This window comes from Cloeon dipterum, chromosome X, assembly GCF_949628265.1.
Source record: "Cloeon dipterum chromosome X, ieCloDipt1.1, whole genome shotgun sequence".
Lineage (NCBI taxonomy): Eukaryota > Metazoa > Arthropoda > Insecta > Ephemeroptera > Baetidae > Cloeon > Cloeon dipterum.
This window is the reverse complement of record NC_088790.1, coordinates 558,535-582,428: the sequence shown is the minus strand read 5'-3', so window position 1 is coordinate 582,428 and position 23,894 is coordinate 558,535. Positions and strand designations below refer to the sequence as shown.

General features: G+C 42.3%; 3 protein-coding genes and 2 long non-coding RNA genes across 5 annotated transcripts; 4 read left to right on the top strand and 1 right to left on the bottom strand.

Annotated features, from left to right (window-relative positions):
* The first annotated feature begins 244 nt into the window (after positions 1-244).
* On the top strand, positions 245-1,219 carry LOC135947353 (uncharacterized). The gene is made up of 3 exons (XR_010575620.1): positions 245-790; positions 860-928; positions 994-1,219. It is a non-coding gene; the product is annotated as an uncharacterized LOC135947353 (long non-coding RNA).
* Positions 1,220-2,328: 1,109 nt separating this feature from the next.
* LOC135945133 (uncharacterized) lies at positions 2,329-4,150 on the top strand. The gene is made up of 2 exons (XM_065492587.1): positions 2,329-2,606; positions 3,244-4,150. Exons 1-2 carry the CDS (start codon positions 2,329-2,331, stop codon positions 4,148-4,150), a joined length of 1,185 nt encoding a protein of 394 aa, XP_065348659.1.
* Positions 4,151-6,024: 1,874 nt separating this feature from the next.
* On the top strand, positions 6,025-8,586 carry LOC135945123 (uncharacterized). Its single transcript, XM_065492547.1, has one exon. The coding sequence runs from the start codon at positions 7,759-7,761 to the stop codon at positions 8,584-8,586; it is 828 nt and encodes a 275-aa protein (XP_065348619.1). The 5' UTR covers positions 6,025-7,758.
* A 132-nt stretch (positions 8,587-8,718) lies between these two features.
* On the bottom strand, positions 8,719-10,495 carry LOC135946775 (uncharacterized). Its single transcript, XR_010575543.1, has 3 exons — positions 9,283-10,495; positions 9,145-9,213; positions 8,719-9,079 (listed from the first exon to the last, which is right to left on the bottom strand). It is a non-coding gene; the product is annotated as an uncharacterized LOC135946775 (long non-coding RNA).
* Positions 10,496-16,172: 5,677 nt separating this feature from the next.
* On the top strand, positions 16,173-18,768 carry LOC135946499 (uncharacterized). The gene has a single exon (XM_065494727.1). It carries the CDS (start codon positions 16,266-16,268, stop codon positions 17,487-17,489), a length of 1,224 nt encoding a protein of 407 aa, XP_065350799.1. The 5' UTR covers positions 16,173-16,265; the 3' UTR covers positions 17,490-18,768.
* The last annotated feature ends 5,126 nt before the right edge of the window (positions 18,769-23,894 follow it).

The following is a 23,894-nucleotide window of genomic DNA, read 5'->3' as shown; positions in this document are numbered from 1 at the left end:
AAGCCGCGAGATAGGCTGGTATGGGTCTCGAGTTGGGAGAGAAATAATTCAGTGCGAGTTGTGCGGGAGTTGGGCACGCACGTTTTTTCCTCACGGATGGTCAACTCATGCAAAGAGAGTAAACAGCGCACAGAGAGAGTTAATTATGATGTGTGCGATTCGGTCGCGAGTCGGAATGAGAGACACGCAGAGAGAATTTGCGCGAGCCGAGCACTTCACGAGGATGTGATTTTTAATTGTAGCGGTGTAGAACGGAGAGAAAATATTTATCGCAGTAGTGGCGTGACACGCAGTACATGCATTTATATTTTGTAGCGGGGCGCATCGGCGCGCTCGAGAAAGAATTCTTCAGTAATATTTCTGCTGGGATGAATAAAAAGCAGCACGAGAGAAAAGGTGACCGAAGCCCGAGCATGTGTGTGGCGGGCAAGTGGCCACTGATGTATCAGCGCGTTAGCTCGGTTGAGGAAAAAACTGCCTTGTGGACACATAACCCTGTGTGTTCAATGTGTCGATATTGCGTGTGGCGTATGTGAAAAAACAATTGTTGGCCAAATAAAAATTGCAGGTTCACTCTGATACAAATATTTGTTTTCAATTAGTGACCTTTGATCGTAAAGAGGGTGGAGCTTAAATTATTGTGGTAGGGCAGGGTCGTGCTTTTAAAAGCCCGTGTCTCATGTTAAATCGTCACTCCTGTCACTGTATCCCGATGGAGGACACACGAGAGCCACATACAACGGAGGAGGAAGGCAGGCAGCAATGCTGCAGCCACGATCCAGATAATGCGGTAAATATAATATTTCGCTCGTACCCACGACACTTTTTAATTGTATAATGCCCCTCTTCCATTTTACAGATGGTCAGAGATGCTGAACTTTTCTGCGCGTTGATATACGGACTCAGAGGCGGCAACCCCGGCACAGCAGTAAGGACGATGAAAACTCGGTGTATGTTGAATGTGACTAACTCTTTATTATAATATGTTCGCAGCCGCCTGCACAATATGTATTGAGAAGATCCAGTTTGTAAATTTTGAAGAACCGCGTGAATGTTACCACATAGCCTCTCTCCGCAAGGCATTTCAATCGCAGATATGTAGTACGATTTTATTATATCATTAATCGCACAAATATTTCTTCATCTGTTCATGCTGTATTTTATTGTTGGGGTTAATAAAAAATGAATAAAAATGTTACAACTAGTGTTTAATTTCACAAAACACACCTCCAGCGTTCGAGTCCTCTGGAATATATAAATATAAGATGAAAATGTACGATGTGGAATCTCAGTCAGAGTCATGGCACTGGCCTGGACACACCCCTTCACCTGCACGATTGCTGGCCCGACTAACTGTGGCAAAAGCGTTTTTATTATGAATTTTCTAAGAAATTTAAAGGAAATGATAGACTGTAAGATAGAAAGAATAGTGTGGTGCTACGGCATCAGCCAGAAATTTCATAATGAGCTTGAGAAAATATTAAACGTCCCCGTCTTGCTGGTAGAAGGCGTGCCGAGCTTGGATGTGATCACGGACGAGTCCTCAGGTCCGCAGATTTTAATTTTAGATGATCTGATGGGTAGATTTCCGAGAGAAACTGCAGAAATATTCACAATGGGAAGCCATCACAGATCGCTCTCAGTCTTCAACGTCGTTCAAAATTTGTTCCACAAGAACAACAGAGACGTATCTTTAAATTCACAGTACATGGTGCTGTTCAAAAATCCCCGCGATAAATTTCAAATCTCGCATTTGGCTCGGCAGATCGAGCCGCAAAATTCTCTCTTCCTGATCGAAGCGTACAGAGACGCGACGAAGAGTGCTCACGGCTATATGGTGTTCGATCTGTCGCAATCGTGTCCGGAGCATTTGCGCTACAGAAGCAACGTATTTCCAGGGGAGCAAACGATTTTTTACCTGTCCAAGAATACGCGAGTATAAATTGTCCAGGACATGGTAGATTCGATTCAGTCAGCAGACATGTCTTCGAGGTTAGAGAGGAATGCAAAAAAACTCCGCAGTCTGTGCAAGTGTTCTAAGCAGCGGCGAATAAAAATACTAAGCGGCGCAGACGACGAATTTATTAAAGTCTTGTGCGAATGTGCAGCGAACACTATAAATAGCAATGTTCCCTTGACGGACAGGCAGTTGCGAAAACTAAAACCCCACAGAACCACGCTTCGATTTCTGGCGGACAAAAAGTATCCGATCAAAAGCAAAAAGAGAAGAATAATCAAGCAGGCCGGCGGCTTTCTGATACCCCTTCTCGCACCGATTGTGTCAGGGATCCTGACGGCTGTCTTACAATGAATGTACACGGGAAAAAAATGATACTCGTCCCAGAAAATGGAGCTGTGGACGTAGCGCGAGCACCGGCGCCGGTTAATGATTTCTCTGAGCTGGACAGAGATATGGAGAAAATTCTAAATGACAAGCATCTCTCTGATTTCATCAAGTGGAAGCGATACGAAGCGACCCTCGATCGCTACATGATGATGATAAGGAGAACAAAAAGAAAAACAGAGTTAAAAAACCGCGAAGAATCAGATGACAGTGACGAGGATTCAGAGGTCTCGACGATGGATAAAATCCTGAGTGGAATAAAGTCAGAGTCGAAAATGCAGCAGGCGAGAAAACTTTACGGATTTCTAACAAACTGCGCTCGAATACAATGGTCCTCTGATGGGGTGACCCAGATAGATGGATTGACGATCGGTAATTTGCAGGAACTGTTCGCGATTTCTCTGTCGAGCAAAACCCCGCCAAATACATTGGGTTGGGCCCGGTTTAAAGCGTTTTTAAAAGAGATGGACGTTCCAACCACCATAATAAATAACCCAGAGTTGAAAGGTCCACGTTTTCTCATAAATAATCCAGAGCTGAAAACGACGACTAGCGCCACCGATAAAAGCCTCGATGGTGGGGTTCATAAATTAAGAAGACTGTGCAACTATAGTTGGAAACCTTATTAAGAAAAAAATTCAAACTATATAAGAATTTTGCAGGCTGAGAAATATTTATTCACAGAAACGAACTAATGCGAAAAGGATGTCCCGCGAGCTGAGTAAAGACGACGCGAGACTGCTCTCCAAAATATACCATGATGTAGGGCATCCTGCTGGTTTCGCGGGCGTGTCAAAATTAATGGAATATTCGAAGCTCCCGAGAAAAATCGTGCTGGAATTTCTGCAAAGAAATGACACGTACACGCTTCACAAGCCTATAAAGAGAAATTTTTCCAGAAATAGATACATTGTGCCGACGCTCAGGTATCAATACGAGTGCGACCTTGCTGAATTTCAACCTTACTCCAATGAAAACAAAAACGTGAGATATTTGCTCGTCGTCATAGACGTCTTCTCCAGATACGCACAAGTAGAGCCGCTGGTGGACAAGACGGGCCGCGCTGTGGCTGATGGGTTGAGAAAAATTTTCAAATTAATGGGGACGCCTATTCTGCTGCGAAGCGACAAGGGGACCGAGTTTATCTCGAGCGAGGTGCAAAAATTGCTCAAACAATTATTTGTCAAGCACATTACGACCAACAATGAAGTCAAGTGCGCGATTGTAGAGCGGTTCATTCGTACGATCAAAACAAAACTTTACAAGTACTTCACGAACAAAGGGCATCACAAATATGTTGATCGGATAAAATGTGTCGTGCGCGCGTATAACAACTCTTGGCACTCGAGCATTGGTTGCGAACCTGCCAACGTGACGTCGCGGAACGTGAGCAAAATATGGAAATATCTTTATTCAGGAGTGGGGCGGTATCCAAAGTTGCAAGTTAGAAATTTGTCCAAACCGAAATTCAAAGTTGGCGACGTCGTCAAAATTTCCAGCAAGAAAAATTCGTTCTCCAAGGGCTACAAGCACAATTTTACTTATGAAAATTTTGTCATTGACCAGGTGCTGCGCAGAAATCCGCAAGTTTTCAGGCTGAAGGATCTGGAGGGGGTGCAGATAACGGGTGTTTTTTATGCAGAAGAACTACAAAAAGTAATCACCGATGACAAGACCGCTTACAAAATAGACTATGTGATCAAGTCGAGAGGAAAAGCTGGCAGTAGGCAGTTGTACGTCAAGTGGAGAGGTTATCCGGACGCATTCAACTCGTGGATAAAAGCCACCGATTTGGAAAAATTATGAGCGACCCTATTTATCTAACTCTGGCGAGCGACTCGCAATGCACGTTTGCAGAGCGAAACAAGACCAGCAAATTCACTGTTCACTTGGGGAGAGCTCTCGACCTGAGTGCAGGTTACGAGGCTGCGGTCTGCGAAATATTTTATCCAGGTACACTTGCAAACGTGATTTCAGACGAATGTTACGCTGCCTTGATCAGTTACGGAAAAAATGCCGAGGAAATTATTTCTGACAGCGGCGTACTGTACGACAGACTGTCCCTTGAGGAGAGAGCGCGCTTCAAAATATCCGAAAAACGACTTAGCGCAAAGACCGACTGCTACCACGATTTAAAATCGTACATATCCGCATTTAATGCACTTTACAATCGTTTCGTTTGGCTTGAAATTACGGACAAAGGTCTAGTCAAGTTATCAACGTCGGAGGTCACGTACAATTTATATCTCAGGCATGAGGAGGAGGGCGAAAACGCGGCATGGAGATTGAAATTATCGCCAAGACTCGCTGAAATTTTAGGGTTTGCCAATGCGAATCTGATTAGCTTTGGCGAAAAAATCGTCGGGGTAAAATATCCTGATCTGAATAAAGGCCATGTTCAGATTTTAAATATCTGCAGTGATTTCACTGCTGATCAAATTATAAATAACAAGCATGAGCGCGTGCTGCGGAGTTTTCTTGTGCCTCGAGAAAAATATCAGCACGGTTACGATCACTACAAGGCTTTCAACAAATTAATATTTCTGCCTGTGGAAAAAAAGCGGCTGGAGCATCTCACTTTGCATATAAAGGACCGCAACTTTAATTCAGCCTCATTCCTCGGCGGATCAGTCCAGCTGCTTCTCGTGCTTCGCAGAGTAAACAATGGCTGACCAGAGATATTATGCGTACTACGTAGCTCAGGCCAAGGGCGTGGGTGGAAATGCCAAGCTTCAAAGGGTACAGAAAGGTCTTGGCGTTGGATCGACGTTGGTGTCGCTACTCAGGCGGCTATTTCCCTACGTGAAGAGTGGACTGAAGGCGGTCGGAAGTGAGCTTCTCTCGAGCGGGGTTAACATATTGAAAGACTCGTTCGACCCGAAAAAAGACTTTAAGGACAGCCTCAAAACGCACATCACCAACGCTGGCGCAAACCTTGGTGGTAAAGGAGCTGAAAAGGTGAACTCGTTGCTCGGGATGGGCGCTATAAAAAGAAAGCGGAGGGGGTCGACGAGCCAGTCTGTCACTAAGCGTAAACGAGTGAGGAGAGCAAACAAGAGTAGATCCCAGAAAAATAACAAAAGGAAAATAAAGAAGCCTCGAAAGCGGGATATTTTTTCGTAGTTTGCAAGTATGGAAGACGAGGCAATAGTGTCTGAGTTGGATATTTTCGCTCCACAAGTCGTGCAGACAAGTATTCTGGGTGGAGATTATGTGAGCTACAGGCCACTGCAGACACTGGATAATGCAGGCCCGATTATATTCCAAGTGCCAGGTGCCGGAGATAATTATTTGGATATTTCGAAGACATTGCTTTATGCAAAAATTCGAATTGTGGACGGGAAAACAGGGTTTGCGTTCGCTTTAGGGACAGACAGCAGAGACGTTGAATATTCCTTTGTGAACAATCTACTCAACAGCCTGTTCAGCGAAGTTAAATTCGAGTTAAATCAAACTTGCGTCTCGTCGTCGTCAAATCTGAACCATTTCAGGTCCTACCTGGAGACTTTGTTCAGCTACAATGAAACTGCTAAAAAGTCTCATCTGACCGCCGGACTTTTCTCCATGGATCAAGCCGGCGGCTTTGCAGATTTATGTTCGCCAACACACATCGAGCGGATGAGTTATGTTAAAGGAGGCAAGAGCGTTGAGCTCATGGGGCGGTTGAGTTTGGACGTTTGTAACAGCGGCAAGCTGCTGCTGAACGAGATTGACATGAGGTTAACTTTAACACGAAACCCCGACAGCGTCGTGTGCATGGTGAGCAAAAGTGACATAGCGCCTAAAATTGTGATCGACGACGCTGTTCTCTATGTGAGAAAAGTAAATGTAAGCCCCACCATCATGCTGGCACACGCGAAAATGCTGCAAAATGTTACGGCCAAATATAATTACACGCGTGTAGAAATGAACACTTGGACTATACCAGCTGGAGTCACTCATCACACGCTCGAGAACTTATTTCTCGGACGCGTGCCCACAAGGATAATTTTTGGTCTTGTTAAAAATTCCGCAGTTTCGGGGAACTACATGGAAAACTGCTTTGATTTCCAGAACTACTCGGTGTCGCAGCTCACCCTATCCATAAACGGAAAAATTGTAAACTCCTCGCCGTACTCGCTGAACTTCGCAGGAAATGAAAACTACCTTGTCCCATTCATGTTCTCTTTCATTTCGACTGGTAATTTTCTGGCGGACGATGGCTATTGCGTGAATAGGCAGGACTATAAAGACGGCTACTGCCTGTACGCCTATGACCTCTCGCCAAACGAAAGTGCCAGTTTCGATTACTGCTCGCCGCCGCAGCAAGGGAACGTACGGCTTGAACTAACATTTAAAATCCCGCTGGCGCACGTCGTTAATGTCGTTTGTCATGCCGAGTACCCTGAAACGCTGGAGATAGACCGAAACAGAGAGGTGATGATCCAATATAAGAAATAGCTATTCGTACGGTAGCGTCATAAGGGAAGATGGCTCTGATCGTAGAGGTTCAGGGCTTCTGCTGCTCGTCGTTTCTGCCAAAAGAAGTTTTTTTGCTGGCGGATGACTTGTCCAGAAAATATTTGATAAAGCCCGGGATGGATTTCAGTTCGCTGAGCGACAAAGAGAAAAAAACGATCGCGTGGAATTCGCGTTATTATCACAAAATACCGTGGCACATGGGCAACTGCACAATGACCGACTTCATCTTGAGTATAAATATGATTGCACCCGGCTACAAATACATTGTTACAAAGGGCAGCACCAAAGCAGCTTATCTGAGCGAGATACTAAGCAGGCGCGTTCACGATCTTTCTTTCTACGGCTGCCCCAGTGTGCGCGGAGCCACGGCCGCTTGCAAATTACATTTTTCATCAGACGCGCGCTGCGCCGAGTCGAGTGCGAGAGTCATAAAAAAATTTCTAGATGGACACGGTGATGTTGAAAAGCTGCTTGGCGGGTCTTCAGGAGAGAGCGAAAAGTAATACGCACGTTGGCGTGTACGCCGCGGATATGCTTCCTCGCAGAAAACTCAAGCGCCCCGCAGCGATCGTAGTTAACACGGCCCCATCGAGAGAAACCACCGGTCATTGGATCTCGATTTATCTCCCCGTGCGCGGAAAAATAATATTTTTCGACTCGTACGGGATGGGACCGCACGTTCCAACACACGAGAAATTTTTGAAGAGGCAAGGAAAATTCACGTACAACAAAAAATGTTACCAGTCGGTAAATTCCGTTGTGTGTGGTGGGTACGCTTTACTTTTCCTCGCTTCAAAAATGGGGGTCATAAAGTCGTTTAAGAATAGCATGACGGAGAACAAGCAGCAAAACGACGACTTTATCGCACTTGCCTGTGGAAATCTAATGAATCGTTTGGGGGTGGAACTCTAAGTCCTCCAATCTAACCACCAGATGGCGGTCCAAAGGTATAAATGTTCTCGCGGTGGACGGGTCTAAGTAGCAAGGCTCCAGTCACGCGACAAGTATCATCACCGGTCTCGCCAACAAGCAGCCATATGGACAGGAAATTTCTGTTTAATCGCGGTGATAAGCCGTACGCAAGGCCGCTGGAGGAGACTGTTCTGGACAAGAAGAAGAAAATCACTTATGATCCGGTGGACAGATGCCATGAGGTTCTCCGCAGGATTTACCCCATCAACAAGAGCGGCGGCAAGCAGATCATCATTGGTTGCGATCCTCTTGAAGACTACAACCCCGTCATTCTACTTAAAAAACCAGGAACCCGCGGTGTGAAGCTGCAGCACGAAGCTTCTGTGAGGTTCATCGACTGCTTTGAGAAATTCACCGAGTTTTTCAAAGCAGACGCGGATCCTCAGAACAAGATTTTGCGCCTGACGGACAGCGCCACTGTTGAATTTGGCTATCACTACAACAAAAAGGCGATTTTCGTCCGCGTTGACGGATCCGAGCCGAACGGGCAGCTCTTAATCATGAACTGCTACACTTGGCAATTCATGCGGACCATCATGCCGCTGATTGTTCACACGTTCGGCCTGCTGAGCAAGTACTCCGCTGAGCTGAAAAAGATGAGCGATGTCATGAAGGTGCACTTGGCAACACACTTCAAGCTCAGCGACCCGCAGGAAGTAGGACGAGCCGAGCAATACCTCTCCGAGATGAAGACAGACGACATCAACTTCGAACCTGACGAGAAGGGAGAGGCGCTGTCCACCCTGGACTACTACGCCTGCTTCTGTGAGATCAAGCGTTTCTGTATTCATTCTTTGACATCTCAATAAAATCTGATGATTTAATGTTTTGAAAAAGAAACACCATGCATTTCATTTGAATACCCTTTTTTATTGTTATAAGTTCGATAAAGACAACGTACATTAAATTTCACATTATGAAGAACGTACTTACAAAAAACAAAAGTATTCACTTTGATCTTTTTTATTGTTCGATAAAGACAACGCACAGTAAATTTCACATTATGAAGAACGTACTTACAAAACAGAGTATTTGCTTTAATATTTAACATCTTTTGAAGAAATGTGCACCAGGAGAAAATTCAACGCCTGGCGGTAACGAATAATGACTTGCTCTGCATTGGGCAGTTTCTCTCGGAAATCTATGAACAGATGAAGAAATATTTGTGCGATTAATGATATAATAAAATCGTACTACATATCTGCGATTGAAATGCCTTGCGGAGAGAGGCTATGTGGTAACATTCACGCGGTTCTTCAAAATTTACAAACTGGATCTTCTCAATACATATTGTGCAGGCGGCTGCGAACATATTATAATAAAGAGTTAGTCACATTCAACATACACCGAGTTTTCATCGTCCTTACTGCTGTGCCGGGGTTGCCGCCTCTGAGTCCGTATATCAACGCGCAGAAAAGTTCAGCATCTCTGACCATCTGTAAAATGGAAGAGGGGCATTATACAATTAAAAAGTGTCGTGGGTACGAGCGAAATATTATATTTACCGCATTATCTGGATCGTGGCTGCAACATTGCTGCCTGCCTTCCTCCTCCGTTGTATGTGGCTCTCGTGTGTCCTCCATCGGGATACAGTGACAGGAGTGACGATTTAACATGAGACACGGGCTTTTAAAAGCACGACCCTGCCCTACCACAATAATTTAAGCTCCACCCTCTTTACGATCAAAGGTCACTAATTGAAAACAAATATTTGTATCAGAGTGAACCTGCAATTTTTATTTGGCCAACAATTGTTTTTTCACATACGCCACACGCAATATCGACACATTGAACACACAGGGTTATGTGTCCACAAGGCAGTTTTTTCCTCAACCGAGCTAACGCGCTGATACATCTGCGGCCACTTGCCCGCCACACACATGCTCGGGCTTCGGTCACCTTTTCTCTCGTGCTGCTTTTTATTCATCCCAGCAGAAATATTACTGAAGAATTCTTTCTCGAGCGCGCCGATGCGCCCCGCTACAAAATATAAATGCATGTACTGCGTGTCACGCCACTACTGCGATAAATATTTTCTCTCCGTTCTACACCGCTACAATTAAAAATCACATCCTCGTGAAGTGCTCGGCTCGCGCAAATTCTCTCTGCGTGTCTCTCATTCCGACTCGCGACCGAATCGCACACATCTCGCGCGCAGCACTCATAAGTAACTCTCTCTCTCTCTCTCTCTCTGTGCGCTGTTTACTCTCTTTGCATGAGTTGACCATCCGTGAGGAAAAAACGTGCGTGCCCAACTCCCGCACAACTCGCACTGAATTATTTCTCTCCCAACTCGAGACCCATACCAGCCTATCTCGCGGCTTCCTCTCTCCCCGGTGCGCCAACTTGCACACAGTGCGACTCGTATGCATCTCGAGCGGCAACAATCATAATTAACTCTCTCTGTGCGCCGTTTACTCTCTTTTGCATGAGTCGTCCGTCCGTGAGGAAGAAAGCGTGTGCGCCCGACTCCCGCACAACTCGCACTGAATTGTTTCTCTCCCAACTCGAGAACCATACCAGCCTATCTCATACCCTACTCGCACCTTCCTCTCTGCGCCAACTTACACACAGCGCGACTCGCATGTACCTCGAGAGCCAACACTCATAATTTACTCTCTGCGCCGATTTCTCTCTTCGGCTGACTCGCGCGGCCAACGTTGTGAAAAACTCCCGCACAACTCGCGCAAAATTATTTCTCTCCCAACTCGCGCGCAATTCGCGCCTTACCTCCGCCTAGCTAGCGCCTTACTTGCGCCCAACTCGCGCCCAACCTCCGCCTTCCTCTATCCCTGCCCCATATCCTCCCATGGTGCGTTCTTATGTGTGAAAAAAGTGTGTATAAAGGCCCATATTATCTTCTGAGATAGTATGTCACAAAATTGAATTTTTTTATATCTTGGTTACATTTCGGAAACACACGGTTTTTGGATAATGATTGAAGAGAAATGACAAGTAAAGAATGAGTTATCACTGCGTTAAACCCTGCATAGGAAATTAAGAGTTATGGAAATTTCACAGAATTTCGTGAAAATAAAAAGAAAATAATGAGTATGTATGTTGCGATAAAAGCAGCGGCTTATTTGCACCATCAAGGTGAACATAATATGTGTTTCGAAACTCTAATTTTTTGGTATACTTTTCCAATATACCTCAACGGTACGTGTGAGCATGGTAGACACAAAACGAGACGAACTTCTAGATATTCACGATATTAAAGGAAAAAAGGTTCAAAACAAAGTGGCGATAATTTATAAAAGTTATGCATATGATACTCAATGAGTAAAGATATTTCTCGAGTCTAGTTTTCTCAAAGCGATCAAAGGGACACTTTTGTAGAATGTAAAGTCAAAGTATTAAGCGCGACAAGGAGGAAAAAGAGAAATTGAGCGTAAAATATCCACCTCGAACCACCAGGAAACTCACCAATATAACAAGGCGTATACATACGTGACTAAACCTTAAGGTCTGAAGCAAAGAACTGTTTATTTTGTTGGAATAGAAAGAATACATGAAGCCAAAAAAAGAAGGCAATTCTAAAAGTATTTATCCCTCTGATAAATGGCGAATCCCATTAAATCGCTTCTCTGATGAGTTCTATTGATTTAGCATTAAAGACAAGGTACTTCAATTAAACATGGAATGTGTATATATATTTTAGTTATTAATAGAGTATTGACATGACACCCTTCTCACTGCTCAAATCAAGAAATTATAATGAATATGCAATCAGATATTCATTTAATAGCAAAAAGAGAGTTAAACAAAAAGCGCCTAACCCCCCCCCCATTCCCGCGCGCCAGCCAGCCATAAGAAAATTTAATTTATTTTATTAAAATTCTCAACGAAACCCCAATGCTAACGTAACTTTTAATTCAAATCAATTCCGTGATTGGAAGCCTTTTAGCATAATTTAATAGAATCACTTCGATTTCAATAAACCATATCACTCAAATCAATTTTAAAATTCGAACAACTCACGATCCTTTATCTTTTTCATTTAATAAATTAAAAGATATTAAATTTTCATAAAAAAAAAATATTAATTATTCAATCATTTTGCAATTTTCATAGTTTGATAAATTTTGGGAGACTGGACTTTATTAACGTTTGGAAGTCACTTAGCAAATCTAGTCCTGTGTTTTTGCATGGCCAGCAAAACACAGATCTTAGCCTGAGGATTTCTGACTGCTAATATAGGCAGAAGGCAAATAAATATTACTAACATCTCATAAGTATTTCAACTTACTGCAACGCGTGAGCAGCCAAGTTAGTAATAATGATGACTGATTGTTGGTCTTATTCTTTAGCCGAGTTGAATAATAGTCCAGTGAACCGCAGTTAAAGAAAAATTAATTTCATTGGAAACATAATTAGAGAAAAAGATAGTTATTAGCAAAGCAGATTTTGTAATCTTGAGAGATTTTTGAGCATAGCATGACATAAGTGACAGAGACAGAGAAATAGAAACAGACACGCGGCGGCGGCGGCGGTAGCGTTGGTTTAACATAATAGAAAATTACTCCCGGTTAGGCATGCAACAGCAATAATGTACGCAGAGGCAGAGTGTAGCAAACATAACATTTTTGTGACATTATACAAAAAATTCACCACACATTTCTAATACAATTTACGGTTACAATTTTTTTTCAAAAAAATAAAGGGTATCAACATTGTCAATGTCAATACTTGTAAATATAAACAATTAGTCTCGACGATTACTACAAGAAAAGTCGTGCATCTCCCCTAACTCCCTGTTCTGTTCTAATTAAATTTTATTTTCAGTTTAATTTCGTATTCTTTTCAGATTCTTTGAAATGCTCATGTTAAAGCAATAATCAGGTAGAGAATTAATTTTGAGTAGCCTTGAGTTTAAAGAGTTTTGAGAGTTGAATTGATTTAAGAAATAAATTAAAAAGCTAGATTATTGTAAATAAGATAACAAGTTGAATTAATAATTTCGAAATACTGAGCATTTCCAACGATAATTTAAATTTTACCTAAGAGTATAACAATGGCACAGATATAAAAGTTATTTATCTTTTGAAAAAAAATAGATGTTTAATATTTAAAATATAATATCAAATTGATTAATTTCCATTAATGAGTTATTTTTATTAATTACAATATAGAAGATTTGAATGAATTTTGAGTTAGTACCACCCATTAAATTGAACATACTAATAATACTTTGTAAAATTTACAGAAGCCCAACGATGTTTCCAGTAATTGTATATTGACTACATTAGACTTGTTTCCCATCAAGAAAAAAATCAGATCACGGTTAACGGCAGCTTATAATTCGAGTTCAACAAATTTGAGTCTCTCAAACAGATATCTACCTTTTTTGCTCTTTTCTACGAATGTTGTTTCAAAGTATATCCAAAAACAATTAAATTCAACAACTAGATGAGCGTAAAGCAAAACCAATTCAGACTGTAAAAAATGGATTCTTAATTTTTTTGCATAATTGAACATATTATCCCATATCATACTGATCATACACAATCAAATTAAGTTGGCAACATTAAGTTTAATTGGAATGATTTCGTTTGCATTTTCATTATACCACATTTCAAGAATAACATCATTTTTCATTGTGCAATAGATCTATTGAATTCAGCCATTATAGAAATCCCGCCGGAACGACAAATAATAGACTCACCATAATAGAAACACTCAAAAAGAAGACATTTCCACAAACATAATACACCACAGTTTTGCCTGAAACGTAAATACAAAACACAAAAAAAGTAACAAGTGAGAAAACCTACATATTAATATGAAATTAAATTCACACACACTTGAGCAATAATACACAAAATCAACACTAAAATCACAAATAAATTTCGTTTTTTTTTTAATTTACGGGGGACAAAGAACAACACCGCACCTTCATAAATAAATAATTTGCGTACCAACAATTTCTCACTTTACGTTTTTCAACAAACCCAAATATTACGGCAATTTTAAATAACCTTAGGAAATAAAATATTTTTCACGAGCCCACCACTTATATGTTACACTGTTCAATTGGACGGAATGATAATTTCAAAACAGTACACACACACCTTCATTGCTTAACATCTATGCCACATTTTTTCTCCGAATTCAGCAATTCTACTCGAGAACACATTAGAACACCCTCGTCAACACAAAAATACTAATCTAGCCAAAAAGCAGCAAAACAAGAAATAAGAGAGAAAAATGGAATTAATGGATTTAGCAGTAAATTAATGTATTTTTCAACATTTTGAAGAATATTCATATATGCTATATAGCTGCTCAAATTAAGTTACAAAGTTTATGGATATAAAGAATATAAACGCTTAGAAAAAAGAGTATATCGTTGAGCTTTATAAAATAATAATTCATATTCAAGACAAATTATTTAGTTTGGATACAACAGTAAAATTTGATAGACATTGATTTTGCACTATAATCATTTTATGCAAGCATTTAATTTTTTTTCCTTTTGTTTTATTGTTACAATCACTTGTAATAAAGGCAATAGCAAAATTGGCAAACACGTAAATTGTGTAAAATGACTGATTTATTTTTATTTTTGTAAAAATATCTTTCCTATCTTTCCCTCTCTTCTTTGATTATTGCTTGTGTTTTTGTATTTGTGCAAGTGAAGTGATTATGTGAAAAACTGTGCAAAAGCGAACTTGTGTGCAGCACGAGTGCGACAGCACAGCGACCAGCTGCTTCGCCCTCCCAATTTCTCCACCTTCGATAGGTGCCGCAGGGGGGTTAGCCTGAGCTAACCCACGGTAGGTCAGGGATCAATAAATCAGATGGCCCAAATTCACCGACGAGAGCGCACGTCACCTGAGCAGGGTGCGTCTCTCATTGCAGACCACGAAATCATACGATTTCGGATTCGACGTTAAATTCACTCCAAAATCAGGAATTGTAAGTAAACATTTGCTTTTCCAACTTTTGGGATTCTCCTTTTGGGCTTCCGCCAGTGGTTGCTTCGGGCACCACAATAATTTCAAAGAGCCATTCTGATGTTCCCTCGTCCACCACCCTGTAGGTGTCCCTCGTGGCCAGTCCCTGTCAGGAGTCCCTGGTCCACGCGGAGCCCAACCGAGGCGTCATATCGGCGGCCGCGCGCACACGTCACCCGCGCGCGCCGTGACCTTTGCCGAACCCATGGTCACCCGGTGGACAACACCAGCCTGGAGAGAGCGGCAGCATCGACAACTTTGAGGATTTCTTTCAGAACGAGCGGCAGCTACGTAGACGGAGCAGCCACCGCGCCAACACCCGAGAAGAGGAAGTGTGATGAGTACTCCTTTTAGTGTTGCGCGTCGAGATATCTTTTTCATCGCATTTCTATATTTGTAATTTCCCCACTAACAACTTCCATTTTTTTTTTAATGTGAATTCGCTCGATTAAAAACAACAGACAAACACTCAACAAACGCCAAATTTCTATTGTTCTGATTTTCAGAAAGATTGTTGTTTTTCCGGTTAATAATAATAATCAGCGACCTTAATTCCATTAAATTCCGTGTGTCATTTTTTGCGATATTCCTAACTTAGTCTATTTTTCTTGAAGGGCAGGGAAGAACCTTAGCGACCTTTGGTTTAGAGTAATTAGAGTCATTATTAATGATTAGTTTAATTCTGACGCAGATTTTTTTGAATAAATAAATTTTGTTAATTTTTCCAAAAATTAACTGGCATCCTACAAACATTATTATCAGCACATTAGGTGTTGTGACATGGCATCCCTACCCAATTATACCCTCCAAATTACGCAGACACATACACTTTGAAAATAAATTCCTCAAGAGGAATTTCTAGCTTCACTCCAATAATTCCTCCGTACGTAGTTTTCACGACAAGGCCGATACCCCACACACACACGAGCGTGTGCCGATTGATAGTTGTCGATTCTTGTTGCATCTAGGCGTAAAGTTTGAGTGCGGGAGAGAGCTGTAGGCATACTCTGCACGCGTGAAATTTTTTGAAGGCGAGCGTTGTTGGTTAACTGGACGCGGTTAATTTTACTTTGCTTGTAGGTGGTAATAAAGATTTATTGCTGCTAATTTGTTGATTGTAATTTAGATTGCAATTAGATTTCTTTTGAATTTTTCTATCAGATTGTTGATTTTTGCACAGAGAAAATTAAAATCAGTAGATTAAGATGGAGAGTCAAAAGATAGAGTTCTCGCGACTCGAGGAGAAGTTTGTGCATTTCGAGTGCGACCAACTTTCGATCCAAAAAGAGGGCAAAACCTTAACAGCCCTGCGAGACGAGCTCAAATCTGAGCATTCACTTTTTGCCAACGGCGGAAAGGAGAAACCGAAAATTACAGATCTGGACACCGCAGTTCAGATTCTGACATTTTCGATTGCCGAGATAATTGAGTTGCGACCGCGCGCGGCGCAGGTGGCAGCTGCGAAAAATCCCAGTGAGGCGCGGAAAATTCGGGCGATTGTCGCGTATTTGTATGCGTTGATTTCGCGTTTGATGCCGACAGAGCACGCCGAGAGCTGTGCCGAACGCCAACAGCAGCAATTCCGACATTTAGCCGCGATTTTGAGCACTCTTCAAGGTGTTCCGGTCCAACTAGAATCCAATGATGACGAGGTCGAGTCACTATTTGGTGACTTGGACAAAACGATGGCTGATTTAGGCGACGAGTTAGTCGACTTGGCGGTAGAGCCAGGGCAGGCGGCTAGCGGCAGCGGCACGCTCGCGCTTGATCAAGTGCAGACGATTGCACAAAATGCAACCGCGAACCCGACTCGTAACCCAATTTTGAACCCTCGTTACAGCGGTAAGATCATTCCTGTCACCAACTGGAATTTGAAATTCAGTGGTGAGCCCCATTCAAAATTGTCCTTTGCTGAATTTCTGCGTGAAGTCCATTTAAAAAGAGACGAAAGTAACCTCACTGAGCACGATTTTTGGCGCAGTGCTCACGGCCTTTTTGAGGACTCCGCGCGCGTCTGGTTCATTACGAACAAATTAAAGTGGTCCTCCTGGGCAGAGTTTGAACCTGATTTCCTGCGAAACTTCAAACCCGCGCGTTTTGACGACCGGCTTTGGAACCAGCTTCGTTTGCGTACACAGGGTAGACATGAGCGACTGAATCTGTACGTCGCCGAGATGACACATTCTTTCAATCTACTCGCGAGCGCGCCGACCGAGAGCGAAAAACTCGAATTCATTAAAGCGAGGCTGAATCCAGAGACAACGAGACAAATTCCATTGCGCGAGATTATATCGTTAGATGCATTAATAACTGCGGGATTAGATTTCGAAGTGGTTCAGGGGCAAGTGGACGACTACCGTGACCCAGCCGCGCCGGACAATCCAGCTTTACCGAGTTTGGTCTACAAAGACCCCGTGCAAAAGCGCGAGAAAAACGCGGCCAAAGCTAGTAGCGTGCATGCGAACAAGCGCGGAAACAAGGGCAAGAAGGACAGACAGGACGAGGACAAAGGGAAGGGAGACGGAGGCGCGAAAAAGACTGATTCGGTGCAAGTTGCGGTTCCACAACAAAACATGCCCACTTCGCAGGACAAGCCGCGATATCGTTTCAAGTGTTGGAATTGCGATAAACCGGGTCATTCATTCAAGAGCTGCAAAGAAAAGCAAACTGATTTCTTCTGCTGGGGTTGCGGTCAAAAAGGCGTAACTCAAAAATCCTGCACTAGTTCAAAATGTACTAAGTCAAAAAACCCGTAGACGGGCCGTGCCGGCAGTCGCACACAGCAGCCGAGCACGCGCGAAAAATATGTAGTCGCGCGGGACAGGATTGGACGCGCCATTTGAACAAAATCCGAACAGACACAGTGAAAAAGAAATTAGATCGCATTGCGAATTCTTTGAAGGCTAAAATAGAATCCGTTAAAGTCAATTGTGTGCGAGACTTTACGGACAGTTCAAACACATTTACAGAGAACAAAGATGATGACCGCTTGTTTTTGCTAGTGAGCGTGCTAGGCGAGCAAATCAGCGGATTGCTCGACAGCGGCTCTTCGAGGTGTATTTTAGGCAAGCCCGGTATGCATCTGATTGAAAAATTAGCTTTGCGAGTCGAAAACTGCCGCGTAAAGCGAGTAGAATTAGCGGACAATTCTTGTAATGACGTGAAAGGCGAAATTGATCTCCCAATTACAGTCGACAATAAAACTTTTCTCGTTCCCATTCTGGTAGTTCCTGATATTGAGCAATCGTTAATTTTGGGACTTGATTTTTGGAAATTCACTGGTTTTATTCCTGACGTGGCCAAGGGCACTTGGCACTTGTCGGCGAGTAAAATATGTGCAATTTCCAGCCCAAAAATAGCTTTGGCGCATTCTGATGGAAATATTCTGAATGACGAGCAGAGAAATGTTTTGAATACCATTGTCGAGGAGGCGAAGAACAAATTCCCTCTTGGGTTAGGTCAAGTAAAATCGCAGCATACCATTGACACAGGTGACGCGCTCCCTGTTAAATGCAAACAACGTTACATTCCTCCGCCGCAGCTAAAAATGATGCATGAGACCGTAGATAAATTGCTTACACTCGGCGTAATAGAAAAAGCAAAAAGTCCGTGGCTATCACCTGTGTTCTTTGTGCGAGATGAGAAGGGCCAAAAAGAGCCTCGTTTCGTTGTAGATATGCGCGCCGTTAATAAAGTTACAGTAGAAGACGCGTATGCGATCCCGATTATGACCACAATATTAGACGATTTAGGAGATTTTAAATTCATCTCCACGGTTGATTTTGCCAAGAGTTATTGGCAGGTGCCACTCGACGACGCGAGCAAACCCAAAACCGCATTTTTTGTACCAGGTAGAGGTCAGTTACAATTTCGTGTGATTCCTTTCGGTGCGGTTAATAGCGGACCCGGCTTCATGCGTGTCTTTGACAGCATTATTGAAGGCTCGTGGATTAAGCAATATTTGCGCGCGTATGTCGACGACGTGATAATTGGCACGCCTACTCTTGAATTGCATTTCACAGTGTTGACTGAATTTTTCCGTCTCTTGTTAGAAGCGAATTTAGTGCCAAACTGGGAAAAGTGCAAATTTTTGCGCGATTCCATCAAGATACTCGGTTCCATCCTTGAAAATGGTAAATCCCTGGTAAGATAAGCGCGTTAATGCAGCTTAAGAAGCCATCAAACGTGAAGGAGGTTAAAATGTTCCTCGGTGCTATATCTTACTACCGGCGGTTGATTAGTGATTTCAGCACTATCGTTGAGCCGCTTACGCGATTGACGCGGAAAAAAATACCATTTGATTGGGGGGACGAGCAGGAAAACGCGTTTATTGCGATCAAAGAGGCGCTTATTCGTGACCCAGTCGTGCGACTCCCGGATTTTTCTCGACGTTTTATTTTGTCAACTGACGCGTCAAATGTCGGCATTTCTGGTGTGCTGACTCAAATTTTTGAGGACGGGCAAGAGCACCCAATTTTCTTTGTCAGCCGCGTTCTGACGGCAGCGGAACAAAAATACCCGACCATTCATTTAGAGGCATTAGCTATCATTTGGGCCATAGAACGTTTAGAAGGCTACTTGGCGTACAACAAATTTCTGTTGTATACCGACAATCGTCCACTTCGGTATTTGCACGACATTAAAGATCCCAAAGGAAGACTCGCTAACTGGATTTTCAAGTTAGACAAATATAATTTCGAGGTTTTCCACAAGCCAGGGAAACTTAATGTCGTCCCCGATTTGTTGTCTCGTTCTTTCTCAGCAGTTATTCGCGCCGGTCCGCGCACATTGAGCAAGCGCGTGAATGATCCGTGGTATTTAGACTTGAAGGACAAAGTAACTAGACAGCCGGAAAAATTCCCCCTTTTTAAGGTCGCGAACGGGAAATTGTTTAAGATCGTGAAAAGCTGGCTCCCGTGGGAAGAGTCAAGCTACCGAGAGGTCGTTCCTAAGGAGCAACGTGACAAAGTGATGCAGCAATGCCACGATGCGCCGGAAGCGGGCCACTTCGGTTTTCTCAAAACTTTCAAACGCGTGTCCGAGTACTATTACTGGCCAAAAATGCGCTCCGATATTTCGCGTTACATTTCAAAGTGTCGCAACTGTTTAATGCAAAAGCCTAACCAGTCCGCACCGGCGGGTTTTCTTGCGTCGCGCACTGTGCAGCGACCCTGGCAGGTGGTTTGTATTGATTTAGTTGGACCTTTTCCGCGAAGTGTGCGAGGCCAAGCGTATGTACTGTCGGTCATTGATTTTTTCACCAAGTTAGTTGTGTTAGAAACTCTAAGAGACGCCACTGCAAAAAGTGTTTGCAACGCGCTAGAGAGGTTATTTTACACTCACGGTGCCCCGCAGTTGCTTGTGCAAGACAATGCGCAAATTTTTAAAAGCGAGCTTTTTAAAAATTTTGCTAAAAGATTTAACGTAGAGTTACAGTTCACACCAAAACACCATAGTCAGGCAAATCCTGTTGAGCGTTGTCACAGGACGTTTGAAACGATAATTCGTTGTCATGTTAATGAAAATCAAAAGGATTGGGATGTTTTCCTTCCCCAGATTTCCTTTGCGATTAATAGTAGTGTGCATGAGACGACTCAACTTTCTCCTTTCTTTATGGCATACGGCCGTCAGCCTTCTGTTATCAATAATCACGCGCCAGACGACACTAATGACGATCAGCCGGAAATTGATCCTGTTCAAAAGTACGCTAAACGCTTTCCCAAACTACTCAAAATTTTTGACCTGGTTAAGCAACGTATGGCGGCGGCTAACGAACGGAGCGCCCGGCATTATAATCTGCGTCGCAGGCCCCTTGATATTAAAGTTGGTGATAAAGTAATGAGGAGGAATTTTGTGCTCTCAAACAAAGGTGCTGGTATTTCTGCCAAGTTAGTACCCACATTTGTCGGTCCATTCACTATTGTTGCTCAAAAAGCGCAAAACATGTTCACATTGGCAGATGATGCGAATAAACGGATTGGTGATTACGACGTTAAAGACTTGAAAAAATTTCCAACCACGTGATAAATTTTTTACGTCAGTTAGTTTTCAGAAGGAAAATTTTCTTTCATAAAATTTTTTTCCGTGGGGGGAGATGTTACAATCACTTGTAATAAAGGCAATAGCAAAATTGGCAAACACGTAAATTGTGTAAAATGACTGATTTATTTTTATTTTTGTAAAAATATCTTTCCTATCTTTCCCTCTCTTCTTTGATTATTGCTTGTGTTTTTGTATTTGTGCAAGTGAAGTGATTATGTGAAAAACTGTGCAAAAGCGAACTTGTGTGCAGCACGAGTGCGACAGCACAGCGACCAGCTGCTTCGCCCTCCCAATTTCTCCACCTTCGATAGGTGCCGCAGGGGGGTTAGCCTGAGCTAACCCACGGTAGGTCAGGGAACAATAAATCAGATGGCCCAAATTCACCGACGAGAGCGCACGTCACCTGAGCAGGGTGCGTCTCTCATTGCAGACCACGAAATCATACGATTTCGGATTCGACGTTAAATTCACTCCAAAATCAGGAATTGTAAGTAAACATTTGCTTTTCCAACTTTTGGGATTCTCCTTTTGGGCTTCCGCCAGTGGTTGCTTCGGGCACCACAATAATTTCAAAGAGCCATTCTGATGTTCCCTCGTCCACCACCCTGTAGGTGTCCCTCGTGGCCAGTCCCTGTCAGGAGTCCCTGGTCCACGCGGAGCCCAACCGAGGCGTCATATCGGCGGCCGCGCGCACACGTCACCCGCGCGCGCCGTGACCTTTGCCGAACCCATGGTCACCCGGTGGACAACACCAGCCTGGAGAGAGCGGCAGCATCGACAACTTTGAGGATTTCTTTCAGAACGAGCGGCAGCTACGTAGACGGAGCAGCCACCGCGCCAACACCCGAGAAGAGGAAGTGTGATGAGTACTCCTTTTAGTGTTGCGCGTCGAGATATCTTTTTCATCGCATTTCTATATTTGTAATTTCCCCACTAACAACTTCCATTTTTTTTAATGTGAATTCGCTCGATTAAAAACAACAGACAAACACTCAACAAACGCCAAATTTCTATTGTTCTGATTTTCAGAAAGATTGTTGTTTTTCCGGTTAATAATAATAATCAGCGACCTTAATTCCATTAAATTCCGTGTGTCATTTTTTGCGATATTCCTAACTTAGTCTATTTTTCTTGAAGGGCAGGGAAGAACCTTAGCGACCTTTGGTTTAGAGTAATTAGAGTCATAATTAATGATTAGTTTAATTCTGACGCAGATTTTTTTGAATAAATAAATTTTGTTAATTTTTCCAAAAATTAACTGGCATCCTACAAACATTATTATCAGCACATTAGGTGTTGTGACATTATTTTCCGATTTGTTTATAATATAATTTTTCATCTTATTCTCACGATGGAATTGAAATTTTGAATTTTAAGGCACCAGCAGTGAGAAGTTTTTTTTAAGTTCACAGACAAACAAAGTAACGTACATTTAGTGCCATTTCCTGTAAATACTTTCCACTGTACCTATATTCCACTTATGGGCACATAACCCGAAGAAGCAGTCACAGAGAGTAACTCCTAAACGAAACTCTGGAATTGACCATAAGTGTGTGGCACACGAAAAAGCAGACCCCTGGAAAATCAAAGAAGCCACAACTTTAACAAGCGCGCCCGGTCCGTTTTGAAGTGGTACCTGAAACAGATGACCCCTGGAAAATCAAGGAACCTTCCAGCCAAAGACTATTGTGACTCTGCCATTCCACAACAATGCGACCCTATCTATCACCTGCAGCAAACATTCGAGTGCACCTAGTAGCACCGTACGTTCGGTCAGCAAGTGCAGATATATCCATAACGAAACGAACATTTGCAACAAATGGACCCAGACAGTACGACATTTTAGAAAAGATGACAAACAAACAAGTGTTGTGCAGTGCTATAACCAAAACAATGACATTTACTCATAGTGCAACGGACGCGAGTGTTATATTATTATGTTCGGTATATTTCTTTAATTTAACGACGAAGAATTGTATTCATTTTCATTCTATCTTAGCGAACGGTTGTCCAAATTAGATATAAGTAATTTTTTTTCACTTTCCAAGGTAACAAAACGGACAGCCTTTCAAACGTGTACAAGAAGTTTTCTTTGTTTTGTTCAGATTAGGCAATCAAGGGACACAACGCGAATATCGTTTCCTTATTAATTTTACTTAAATTTAAGATAGATATTCATTTGCCAGATCTTAGCATACTTTAATTTATTAAGTTACATTATATCACATTAAGCGTTAAATTTATTCCACATTAACATTTTGCTATCGGAGTATTTTCTTTTCTTCTTTATTTCAAATCGCGATTCATTAACAAGAAAAAAAAAGAAACCATCCAACCAATTCATTACTTTAAACATTTATAGTGGTAATTTGATTTGTGAAGAATTGCTCTCTATTTGACTCAGAACGAGGAAGTTTGATAAATCCTGGAAAAAACTTCGTCAACTGATTACAGCAGCGTGTGTGATTACACACATGGAACATCACACCAATCATCATTCAGTCCTCAGGGCTTGGAAGATCCGGCCGCCGTTATAATATATCACTCACGACCACAGAATCATCTAGCATCGCCCCAAGATTTGCTTGCAACCAACAACTATGCTCCTACATGCAGCTGTCTTAAACGTTCAAGACCGATAATTCCCACTTACCTCACTTGGTTGAGAGCAAATAATTTACCTGTCACTTTTCCTCTAGAATTTTTTCATCTTTTCATGCGCTCCACATTTTATTTAAATTGTTTTGTAAATTTCGAACTCTAATTTGCCAATTTTTTTCTTTGCTGGTTGGAGGTGTAGAAGGTGTTCTACCATTTAATTACAATTAACGTTTAATATAAATCTCCGAAAGTGAAAGTTAGACACCTAAGACACACACATACACACATCTACACATTGATACATACTTAGTTAAGATTTGAAAGAAAAATTAGATTAAACTGAAGTAATGAGGGCACACAAACAACACAAACACATGAATACACAATTATGTCCGAAATAAAAATGTAAACACGGGAAATAAATCAAATGTTAGAATTAAGGTTGAGAAAAAAAAAAAGAAAACAAAAAACCAAACCCCAATGAGATGTCAGGGTTTTACCTGACGATATTACGATCG